A 12879-nucleotide genomic window follows, 5' to 3' on the forward strand; every position below is an offset into this window, starting at 1 on the left:
CCACTTTTACTGTGCAACACTTCATACAAAGCTTTCTAGTTTGTCAGAGCAAGCAAGGACAACAAAGCTAAAAGGCGACTTGTCTCATTTCCTCTTCTAATAGCGACTAAGAAGTAACTCAAGGCAGATGTATGCGGATGACATTTTAACGCAGGGCTGCTTTGTGTTTCAGAGAACAGCTAAATGGCACCCTCGCACTACTGTTACTGAGCAATGCTGTCTGTAATAGCTGAGCATCATTATATGGTATGAAGGTGTACTGAATACAAACATTTAAGAGAAGTAGTGCTGTTAAGACAAATTATATTGTATTAGCTGTGTGACCTCTGCCCTTATTATGGCTTTAATCCAAATCCCTTTGGATCAGACCATTAAGAGTATATTTCTTCCATCAAAGTAATACTTCCACACAACAGTTACTGGATTTTGAACTCCAGCAACCCAAAAGAAACCCATGCAAAAAGACATCAATTAATCCAGGAATGTAAATGACTTTGTAATAAGTTTATTAAATAGCCAATTCTAAAGAACAGTAAAAAATATGAAAACGTGCATTGTTTGTTGTTCTTAAAAAAAATGTTTGTCCAAAATAAAGACTGTTAGAAAACTTAAACAAGTTTAGCCCCAATACACCTCCTGCTCTCCACATAAAAGATGTTTGGTAGTTACAAATACTGTTCCATCTCCTGTAGCAAAGTTTAACAATGTATACATTAGTATTTCTACTATACTTTTTTTCACATTTCTTCTGTAAACATAATCAATTTTAAAAAATACCTTGTTAGCAAGCCCAAGGAACTACTGCTTTCCTGTACAGTAAATACAAATAGGATTTTCCTGCCATTCTAATCAGCACTCCTTTACTGAAACATTAAACATTTCAGTTAGTATAAAAGTACAACCAGAGAATAAATGGCTGAGAAGATGCAGTATTTGAGTGAGCCTTAGTTAATAGGCAAATAAAATACCACTGACTTCCAAATCTGAAGATCACTTCTGTACAGCTTCTGTTCTTCTGAGATCCAAGTATCACAGTGCTGTACACAAATGCACTGGCTATCGATCGGAAACATTCACTTCTTACTTACTAAAAATAATTTAACATATAGCTGAACTAAAAAGCAGGTACTAAGAGATGGATGTCCATGTTTGGTGTACATACAAAGGTCAAAGCAGACTAACAAGCCACACTGATGGGCACCTGCTCTTTGGGGCGGGTGGGGACGACAACGACGACTTAGTTCTCCAAATATCTGCACAATTTAGCAAGAATACTATTTTACTTAGCAATAGACTGACTTCTTGTCTGGTGTGGGAGATCTACAAAGCAAAATCACAGACTTGTTCCTTTTTCCTATGGAAACAGAAATAGCTGGCTTTGTTCCTGAAGAGAATTTTGAGGCAGAGCAGTAGGCTCTTTGGGAAGCCTTGTTACTAGAAATGCTGAAATTATTTTACTGCTGGGAATTAGTTTTTTCTAAAGCAGCATTTCTATACATTTCTCATTTTTATATAAAATAAAAATGCCAAATTTAGTTGCATTTTCTTTTAATCTGGCCTCCAATTAAGAATAAGACAGAAGTGCTGCATCTAAAACAGTGGTATGTTATAGTCAGATTTCTTGCACAAACATAGCCTTGATGCAGATGATATCTGGCCTGTATGTGCCATCATCTTCCATTCATCTGCTCCAGAAATCTGTACATCAAAACTGTGCATCTTTTAAACTATGAAGAGAATTCTCAAGGATTTTTTAAGCACTTCTTGAGTATGAGACAGTACCAGAACAATCTCGCATGACTACTTTTTCCAAATGTTTTACGGCAGCATTTTGTACATGCCTATTTCCAGTTCTCTTGTTTGGATTCCTGCAAACAGGAAAACAGGACACAAAATCCAACCAGCCCGTAGGTACCCAGTGATGCCAGTCTACCCTTGCTAAGGAAGAACGTATCTGACCACTAAGCACTGTACAAAGAGCTACAGACAGACCAAGCAAAAAATAAAAGGAGACTCAATGGAAGGAAAGGTAATGCTCCATCTCAGAACCTCCAGGACTGATTTATCCTGGGTTTAAATTATACTAACTGAACCAATGAAACAATTGCTTCCCTTGCTTTTGGAATGGAAGTGATGCTGCTTGATCGGTTAGATGCTGTCAGATTGTTACAGGCTAGTATAGAAACAACTCTGTCACAAGCTACTTTAAATAAAAATCTTCAGTTGAAAAGTTTTGTATAAAAGAACAGAATTTCTGGAAGCGTGAGGAAAACCAGCAAGCACTGTCAGACACCACATACTGTAACTACTGAGCTCTGAGTAGACACTCCTATGTGGTAAACGGTATTTTCTTTGTAGAAAGGCCCAACCTGCTGAACAAACTAAGATCTTGATAAGCAGGAAGCTGCTCTGTGCAAAGCAGAACGAACGAAGGTGGGCTTCTATTCACGAGCAACACATCAGCTCATATCATTACTCAGAAGTGGCTTTTTTCCCTTTCCAGCTCTTTTGTCTTTGCTTGAGTTCAGCTTCAGTGAAGGCAGCCGGGCCCCAGTTTGTGATCAAGTGAGGATTCTTAGAGCCTGGAAGACAGAGTGCAACAATACTTGCAACAGGCGTTTCTGACAGGGACATCGCTCAGCCACCATCAGTGGGACAGGCCCAGTGTCGCCACAGGATGATTTGGTAAGTGCTGTCTCTTCTACGACTGGAAACCCTCTCAAAGGTGACCTGAGGACCTGCTAACCAAGGAGGGAGGAATGCCTGGGACACCATCAGTGAAGGTGTTTGGAGTGAGAAGTTGTCAACTGTTGCAATCTTTTGCCTCCTTATCTCCCAACTTCCCCCCGCCCCAAATAGTTGTATCTTAGTAAACCTCTCTTCTTCTTGCCTTTAGAGATGTCCTTGAAGGAAAGTGATCTCTCCAGCACTGCGTTACAAAGCCACTTTCCTGTGGGCCGGCATGCTATTAATTAAGCTAAGAGATTAAACTTTTCCCAAAAATCAAACACTTGACCTATCTTTACTTCATGTTTTTGGCAATTAGCATTTATGCTAGCTTCATTAAACACCCAAACCATGCGATGTTCAGGTTGATCCTTGCTTTGTTTTAAATAAAAAAACAAACAAATAATAATGATTTAAAAACATTGTTATAGTAGGGCCAGGAGAGGTAAAGACTTGAAAGTTACCATCAGCAGTTCTCACAAATGTAAAATTTATAGGCTGCCATGCAACCAGTAAGCTACAGGAAAAGGCAGACTTCAGCAAATCACTAGGTGATCTAAGTATATGAGACAGAATGAATACATATTTTTGTAACTTTTCTGTTGATAACTTACCTGGCTCTATTAGTCGAATTAATCCCTCATGATGAGCTACTTTATCTTTCCAACTCTTGGTGTTATTAGCTGCCGTTTCCAACTTCTTCTTAACCTCCTGAAATAAGATACAGCTCACTTGAAAACAAGAACAACTTTACTCTGTTTATATAAAAAGAAAAAACATTCTTTTAAATCTAAAGACAGAACCCACATCTAAAGCCAGTACCCCATTTAGTGTAGACAGGAGAACTTCCTTTCTAACACCATCCTAAGTAATTTAGTTATCGCTAGCTGTATAAAAGTTGTCAAACCAGAATCCAAAAATAACTAGGTTTTACAAGATTTTGTAGCTGTGTAAGTAGGGCTAGTCTTCACGAAGACTGAAAGCATAAACTGTCGTTTCAAAACAGAAAGATCTGTTTTCTGTTCCAAACTAAGACCAGCTAGTGGGTATCTCTCACTATCAGAAATCATAAAATGTAAGCTAGGAAAAGGACTGCTGCTGTTACACCCAAGCAAGAAAGAGGTATTCTTCAGTCTAAACTGGTCTTTTGGTCAATTCCAAACGGAATGCCAGAATGTTTAATTATTTCTAAAATAATGAGTCAACTATCACAGTGACCTACTCGATCATTTGTTTTGGTTGGGTTTTTTTTTGTTTGCAGTTTTTTATGTCTATTGTTTTCAGCAATTCCTTAAATTAATAGTAAATGATGCTTCATATACAAAAAGCCTGAGATGTCTAAAATAAAGTATTAGCCAAAAGCAGCCTAATGATGGTGTTAGATGTAATGCCAACATGGTAAATTGTAAAGGGGCCAGAACTACCACACTTGGGCCCCTGCTTGCAGTCACTGCAGCATTTGTATTCTGTGCCAGTTGAGACAGCTCACTAGCTTGTCCTTCACAGAGCTAACCTCAATGGCACAGGGACAGCATAAACACACTCCCTAGTTAAACAGAAATCCAGTCATGTTTTGTTTCCTGACCTAAATACACGCAGGAACACCACCTCCCTAGCCCTAGAAAGTGTGCAGCACTTCAGACTCTGTACTCACTGGGTTCTCTTTTTTGGGTTGTTTTCTCCCCCCCCCCCCCCCCCCCACGCATACAGCTACTGGCCTTCACCAAAAACACTCAGCAGAGCCGAGAACAGGCCTGGCGTTTGGGACACAAGGCATCGCTACACACTGAGAATCTGAGCTAATTCCTAGCTACCCTTGACGTCAGTTCAGTGCTTAAATACCTTTTTGAGGAGCAAGGGCCTACAGTAGCACATTGATCTTTCATCTGTAGAAGACAATATTGCCCCATGACATCATCAAAACACTGCAAGAATGACTAATTCAAAAGCATAAGGGCATTTAGTTTTGACAGCAATGGGACTGCATAAGAAGTTAGGCTACAGCAGAAGACACATGTATACAGAGTATTTCAGGGTATGACTGAGCTGCCTGCCTGTGAAATGGGACAAAAGAATAAAGGAGGTGGCGTGTCTGAAACATGTCCTCGTCTTCAAATATATCTACTGGTCTAGGTCAAAAAACCCCAACACATAAATATCCTACCTGTTGTTACAATTTTTGTGCCATACTAATCCTTAAAGAAGCATGGTATCAATGAACTTCAAATTCAGTTAAATTACTGAATACCTGGCTAAGTATGAGAGGTTGATGAACAGAACAGCCCACCTCGTATTGCGCAAGGGCCTCCTTCCTTTCCAGTTCAAGTTGTTCCAGTTGCTGCATAGCAACTTGAAGAGCCCGTTCCTTTACCATTCTCTGGTTTTCTAGCTCTTGCTTCTCTGCTTCTGTCATCTGAATGGTCTGTTGCTGCTGCAAGTGCCATTTTTCCAGTTCAGCTCTCTTTGCTGACTCCTCTTCCAGTAACCTGCAATGGGGATTGCGATGTTAACTACGCTGTAAAGTAAGCTATATCCATTATGTAGCATGTATGTAGGGAAGCCAAGCTAATTATTTTCTTTCCTTTTTTTTTTTAAAAAAAAAAAAAAGAAAGAAAAAAAAAGCATGAGAAATGGGGGAAAAGTTATTGCTTGTTGGCTTGTCTTCAGCATAAAGCTGAAAATCATGCCAGCAGTGCAAGCAGTCTGACTGCTACAAAGGGCTATTCAGAAAATTTAGTCAATAATGCAAATACACAACACTGAAAACCACAGAAGAATCAAGCATGCGTAAGTTATCTTAATTGTCTTAGGAGGACTGAATATATGAAGAAACAAACCACACTAAACAAAGCCCATATGAGTAAGAGGAGACTTAACCCTTTATCAATTACAATTTAAACCTGTGATAAAATACAGCTGAAAGACATATTTACAGTTACTGCTTTATAAAATACACAGTTGAAAAGCCTGTACAAAGTGATCTCAGTTTTTCAAGTGTTGACATACACAACACCTGATGGAAAAATAAGTATGCCTGCTTTTCTGAAATTGCTGAGCACTCTCACTGCTAAGGGCTAATCAAACATGTTAAAAAAAAAAATATCATAAATACCAGCTTTAGCCTTCATAGCTTAAGGGGGGGGGTGGGGTATCTATCTTGTGTTTGGACTTCAAGCTAGTCCCCCTTTCTGGCAGCATGTCCAAGATGCAAACAGTCTTTAATAGTATGGCACAGTTACTTATTATTGCAAAGGGGAGTGGGGAACTGAAATAAATTTCTACTAGGTCAAAGCAATACCTGGCTTGAAGTTTCCTTACAGTCTCTTCGTCTTGACGTGCCTGTTTCTCATCCTCCAAAGCTTCCTGTAGCTGTTTATACATTTCTTCCAGTTCACGTACTCTCTGCAAATACTGTTCCAGTTCAGATGATTTCTGAGCAACCTGCTCTTCCATTTTTTGTCTTACCTAGCAGCAGAAATTGAGGACACATATGAGCTACCATTCAGCTCAGGTTTCCAATTTTTAAAGGAATTGCCAGGTTTCCTTCAAATAATGTTTTCAGGGATAAACCTTTTCCTGCTGCCTGCAGAGCAAAACTGATAAAATTGAGTCTAGAATTGTAGCTGTGTAAATAAGAGCATTTAAAAAAATAAATAATAATACAGGTTACTTACATTGCCCTACTTCATGCAGCACAGGATTTTTACAGGAGTTTAAACCTAACTTCAGTCAGCTTGACCTCGTCACTTAGTTTACAGATACACACTAATCTGAAGGAAGAGGAAGCTTGTAGAGTGCCCAGACTGGTCTAATTACACTATTTCCACTCCTTTCCTCAGGCAAGTCCTCCCTTGGCAATAGTGTATTTCACACACTTTTATCTGGATAATGGCACTGTGACAGCACAGGATGGATAAAGGGTTGGAAATAGGCTAAGGAGGTTGGCTTTGCTAAGAGAAGAGCAACTATAACAAAAAACCAAGGTAAGGGATAGAGTATGCTGCACAGCCAGTCACCCAGCCTCTGATCCTCACCCCACCCCCTGTCACTGACCAGAGCAGGAAACCGGGGGCCCTGCGGCACCAGAGCCGTCCTCCCCCTCAGCCCATCACTGCGGGGGGACAACAGCACTCAGCTGGCTTTGAACTGAGAAGGGCAAAGCACCAAAACCTCAGCGTTTAGCAATACATAACATGTACTTCACAGGAGGCGAGCACAGCTCTTGAAGTCAGCAAGAAAGGCTCGCTGTCAAGTGCGATAGGATGGCATGTCCTGCTCCACCGCTCTGCAGCCTGCTTTCCCTCAGCTAACCCAACTCCCACTGACCCAGAAAGTGAGCGTATTCAGGAATTCACACTCGGCCCATAAAGCAGCACTGTGTGCATTTATGTCCTTAGACGTTCCATCACATCGACTTGACTATTCCTACTTCTTTTCTCCAGCTAATAGAAAAGCCTGTTACGCCTGACAAAGCCCTTGAAGATTGAAAATTGTTTTTTTTGGAAATTCTCAGTGTGGATTATAGTAACAGCATTGTAAAGCTACAATATTTCTTTAATTTTTTTATATTTGTGTGTGTGTATAAATGTAAAAGAACACACAGTATAAAAACCCAATAGTTTTAGGAATCTATTCAAGTCAGAAAATTCCTAAAATGCGTTTTGATTATGCTTGTGTTCATTTTGCATATTCATATAGTATGTACTGGCCTCAGGTTCTCCATCTTTGAAAATTGCAAGGATAACGTCGGTCTGCATTTATCCTTCAAACAGTCAAATTCTTCCCAATTTTCCAGTAACATTAAGCTTTGAATGCTATACAACTTGTAAGAAAGCTGTTTTGCAGTATTTGAATTCAGTAGTAAAAATATTTTATTCCTACATCTCTAATAAATGCAACGCAGTTTGCGTTCTCCAGCCTTCTGCAAAATCTGCAGATCCTTTCAGTGACTGCCTGTGAGGGAAGTCATTGCTGAACGCATTGCTCACTCTGTGTAATCATAGCGAAAAACCACGTGCACTACTCACCATTTTTTCTCTCTCCAGCTCCAAACTGAAGCGATCTTGTAATTCGACTTGAGTCTGAAGTCTTTTCTTCTCTTCCTCAGCAGCACGAGCAGCTGCTGCTTCCAGTTGCTGGAAGAGAAGGGGCAGGAGGTGGGGGGGGGAGAAGAAGAAAAAAACAATTTGTCAAAACTAAAACATTTGGAAGGAATGGAATTTTATTTAACAGTTTTTGGTTTTAACAAAAATGGAGGAAACCTTCAAAAGCATTAAGGCACCAGCTTTTTTTTAAAATGTCTAAGGCTACTGTCAATCTCTAAATATAATTTTTAATCTTGTTGTTTGCAAGACGATTTTAAATTTACCAATTAAAAGTCAATTATTAGACTTCCTCCAGGTTTCCTTTTGAGTCCTGCTTCGCACAACCAATAGAAACCGCTATATTCCCTTCTCTATCTCATATGGGATAGAAAACTATTATGGAAACCCACATCCCAGGCAGGACTGCACAGGAGTTCCAACCGTGAAAACATGCCAGCGTGCATAGAGTTCATACAGAAACAGAAGCGAGAAGCACTAAATTGCCATGGGAAAGCAGAAGTGCTGCAAACTTTGACTATAATAAGTGATCGTGCTATTGTGAATCACATCCCTTTAACATCCCCTAAATTGCCATGTAAGGTTGTCGTGGTTTAGCCCCAGCCAGCAACTAAGCACCACGCAGCCGCTCGCTCACTCCTCCTACCCCGATGGGATGGGGGAGAGAATCGGAGGAGTCAGAGTGAGAAACACTCCTGGGTTGAGATAAGAACAGTTTAATAGTTGAAATAAAGTAAAATAGTAATGATAATAATAACAATATAATAATGATGATAATAATAATAATATACAAAGCAAGTGATGCACAATGCAATTGCTCACCACCTGCTGACCGATACCCAGACAGTTCCCGAGCAGCGATTGCTGCTCCCCGGCCAACCCCCCCCAGTTTCTATACTGAGCATGACGTCACATGGTATGGAATAGCCCTTTGGGCAGTTTGGATCAACTATTCTGGCTGTGCCCCCTCCCAGTTTCTTGTGCACCTGGCAGAGCATGGGAAGCTGAAAAGTCCTTGACTAGCATAAGCAGTACTTAGCAACAACTAAAACATCAGTGTGTTATCAACATTCTTCTCCTACTAGATCCAAAACACAGCACTATGCCTGCTACTAGGAAGAAAATTAACTCTATTCCAGCCAAAACCAGGACAAAGGTAAATAAAATTAATCACTTGAAATTACGGGAAGAATCAGCATAGTCAGAGCTAAGGCCTAGGTAACAGCTGCTGGTACCTTCATGCCTTCTTGCAACTTATTTAACTTTTTTTGCATCTTGATTTCACAAATAAAGATAATTGTTACAGTTTTTCCTTTCATCAGGATTTCGGTAGCATGTGTTTTTAGAATGCACAGAAGGTTAGAAATGTACAAGTACCAGCCAAAACTTTACCAATACTGAAGACAAAATAATTCTTTCACAGAATTTTCCTGAGAAACTTATCTGATGCTTCAGAGGAAACAGAAAGCAAGCACCCTTCTTTTGCAATACGCTGGGCTGGTGAAATTGCTTCCCAGACCCTTAGTAAGAGCAGAACACCCATCATTAGTATTTTTGGAAGGTACCACATTTAAACCATCTTCCCTCACACACCCGAGATGAACTAATGAGATGCCTAAACAATTAAAACTGCCAAGCTAAAACCTTCATTCCTTTAAGTGCTTGTGATAGCACTCTAATCTGAAATAGATGTGAAGAAGGGAAGGAGAAGGCTCCTAGTTCCTGGTTTTAAGCTGTAGAAGATAGTACAGAATTGCTCTCCTTTGAAAGGCTTAAATGATGCCAGTGTTTTAGAAGTAGCATTCCTCCTCTACCGGAACATTTAAAAGCATGTAATTGTAGTCAAATCCGAGATGCCTATTCAAATGAAATTTTTTTATTTCCTTCCCCACTTTGAAATTAAACAAACATTGCCAATACTGAGATGAGAGGGCGAACGCACAGAGGAGTCACAGGCAAGGGTGGGTGCTAGGCTTTTGCCAGAGAGCTTAACAAGAAAATACATTGTCCGCTCTTTATCAGCAACTTCCTGCTTAATTCATGTCAGAGGACATCAATTCCTGGCAGGTAAGGTTACTGGCAACAACTGTGCAGTTTAGGGGAAAAGTCCCAAATGCCGGGGGCGGGGAGGGAGGGGGAATCAACAGGAACACACCATTCCAGCAGGGATTAGTTAGCACAGAGTCTCTGAATCCCGTGCAAGACTCCAAATTGAAACAGAAAGGGTGCACAAGTCTTGTGCATGCTCTCTTGGTAAGAAAATTTACCTTTCAGTCTGTTCAATGTGTGTATCTCAAAATTCCATTAAAAAATATGAAAAAAATCTGTTTTAGACAAAGAGTTTTATTCTTCTGAAATTTTTCTACTGCAGGAGCTATCAAAATACAAACCAGTCTCAGAGCGTGCTTTGGCAGATGCTGCATAAGTGGTGGCTCACTGCCATCAGAAGCAAATCTAACTCTAAGGTTTCCAGAACAATTCAGTTTCCTGAGGCATTCACAAAGCCTTTTCCTTGAAGAACATTTTTCTAACTAATCAAACACTTGAAGTTCCTCCAACACGGTACCTCCCCACTAATTCCACTTAGTCAAAGCGCAGTAGTTCACGTCGGAGACTAAACTACTTTCCTTGAGAAGTCATTTTAATCCAGTCTACTTCAAAAGATGCTTCTTGCCACAACTCTCTTTAGTTTACCCACTGGGATTTCTACACAACTCCCGGGAGCCTGTCCACACTCTACTACTCCTTTGGGGTTGCTCTCATGTTATATTCCCCCCTAACTTTTTCTCCATAAATGCAACACAGAAATCCACCCCCATGATTTCTGTTAAAAGGTATATGACTTACCTGTAACTTGGAGATAACACAGGCTATCCTTTAAAGCGCATTTTGCATTCTGACTCTTAAACACATGATATAACATAGGTGCTAAAATTAAATTAAAAAATGGTTTTCCACTGTCAGGCTCCATTTAAGGCAAAAAGAGTAATACCCACATCAGTACTGTCAGTGCAAGGTTAATTAAAAAAAGACAAATTTCTCCTCACCACAAATTGTGACTTAATGACAAGACGTTTAAAAAGATACATTTTGGATTACTTTATTTGCTTTCTAGACTTGGCACCTTTAACATGCTCTCACAATATTTATAGCTCCCCCTCCTGCTGCAAAGATCATTAAAGTTTTTTCTAACCGAGTGCTAAAATTAGTTAGTGTTTTTCATTTACGAAAAACTCAAGCAATGATACAGACATGTCCTAAATCGGAACGCAAAAAGTCAAATTAATTTGGGAAGGTAGTGAACAAAAGACTCTTTAGACTAAGCACAGAGCAAAGATCTGGACTGCTCTAGTAGCAGGGACTCAGCAGCCAAAATGTTAGGCAGCAGTGGGGAAGGCGGCATTTGATGGCATTCTAAGCTCTTTCCAAGGCACACTCCTCATTAAAAGGTATCACAGCAATAAAAGCCATAGTAACTCTTCTTGCAAGTCTTTAAAAAGAAAAGATAGAAAGTATATCTGGATACTAATCAAATCCCCGTGGAGAAGGATTGCAGAGGTACCCGTTGTTCCACAGTACAAAGATCCATCAGCATGTTTAACCTACTGTTAAGAGTGTGCAGCCACAGCAAAGGCACCTTGGTGTCTCCTGCCAGTCGTTAGACTAAAACGCTGTCTACAAGGGAAATAGCGTATTCAGCAAGTCTTCTGCTAATACTCGGAGATTTCTAGTCCAATTCTCAGGCTTTTAGAAGTCAATCCAGCATTTACAAGGAACATGCATTTAAACAGTTTATAAATGGTTGCTATGTGTCTCCGCTCTATAAATCTCTCCCAAACTACTCCAATAAAATTATGCCTATACATATTCAATCTTTGTCAATTAAATGTATATCTCTGGAAACTACGTCTGTGTGAAGAGAACAGTTCCCACACACATACAATTCACATAACAAAACTTTGGAAAGCTGTATGAGAAAATCTTAATGGAAAGCCCCAAGTTTGACAGACATGTCTGACAGAGAAGAAAAACAGAAAACCCACAAGTAACTGAAAATACTAGAGTCTCCAGTCCCCAAACACCTTCCACACAGCTGGGGCTTTCTTCTACACTAGCTTCGCAACACCCTCATAAGGAAAGGGGACAGGGTTGGGCCACGTAAGTTACCCCGAGCCTGCTGAACAGTCCTGAAACTGCTGTAGTCAATGCCGAAGGCTTTACTGCAGGCTCAACCAGCAAATCTACTTGCTTAGGGGGCTGATGCTGACACAAACTCACCTCCCCTGGAGGAGTTCACTCAATGTGTCTGAACACCTGAACAGGAAATCGATGCTTAATTGTAATTCAAGAAGCCCAGCTCAACCACAGAGATTGAGCTTAAAGCTTGAAGGTTAGCAGCTCCCACTCCCACCTTTCGCACGGTCTCCAGCTCCTTCTGCTTGTTCTCGTTGGCCGTTTGCAGTTCTTTCATCTGCCGCTCCAGCTCTTCTTGCTCAGCTAACAGCTTCCGGCGCAGTTCTTTTCGTTTTTGGCGTGCTTCTTTGTGGGGTGGAGGGCTCCCCGCTCTCAGCAGGTTTACAGTGGTCTGTATGGCTGGAAAAGAGCGTGCAAGACAAAGGGAGAGGAAGAGAACAGTGAAGGGAAATGCTAAACTCTCTGGATAGCCTTAGTGAACGAATACTTGTGGTGGTGTGTGGTTTGTTGAGTTTTTTAAAATGTATTTTTAAATCAGAAATAACTGTTGTTCTCCTAATTCTCATCAGGCTAGCTGTCAACACAAACCAAAAGTGAAAGACGCTTGGCTTTGAGTATTGGCTGTGTGCCACAAGGATAAGGTCCGGTAATTCCAATGCACTATGTCAATTCCAATATTGATATATATTCCAATATATTCCAGTATGTCCACAGGCCAGACTGTACAAGTCACTTGTACGCCTAGCTGCAAAGAAAACCCCCAACACGTCAAGATTTCTTACTATCTAGATTCAGTGACTCTAATCAAGCAATAAGATGTTATCTAACGTATACATCACTTACCTCCCTAGAAGCA

The 12879-nt window shown here is 40.4% G+C and overlaps 1 protein-coding gene across 2 annotated transcripts in view; it reads right to left on the bottom strand.

Annotated features, from left to right (window-relative positions):
- Window positions 1-728: 728 nt before the first annotated feature.
- The window catches only part of SWAP70 (switching B cell complex subunit SWAP70), a 41204-nt gene continuing 29053 nt past the window's right edge, over window positions 729-12879 (bottom strand). For both annotated transcript variants that reach the window (XM_075712425.1, XM_075712424.1), the window contains 6 exons: window positions 12241-12422; window positions 7755-7862; window positions 6026-6192; window positions 5015-5213; window positions 3342-3438; window positions 729-2582 (listed from right to left, as the gene is read on the bottom strand). In XM_075712425.1, coding sequence (XP_075568540.1) covers window positions 2473-2582; window positions 3342-3438; window positions 5015-5213; window positions 6026-6192; window positions 7755-7862; window positions 12241-12422 — 863 coding nt within the window. In that variant the 3' untranslated portion in view covers window positions 729-2472. The remainder of the gene's footprint in view (window positions 2583-3341; window positions 3439-5014; window positions 5214-6025; window positions 6193-7754; window positions 7863-12240; window positions 12423-12879) is intronic.

This window comes from Pelecanus crispus, chromosome 6, assembly GCF_030463565.1.
Source record: "Pelecanus crispus isolate bPelCri1 chromosome 6, bPelCri1.pri, whole genome shotgun sequence".
Taxonomy (NCBI): domain Eukaryota; kingdom Metazoa; phylum Chordata; class Aves; order Pelecaniformes; family Pelecanidae; genus Pelecanus; species Pelecanus crispus.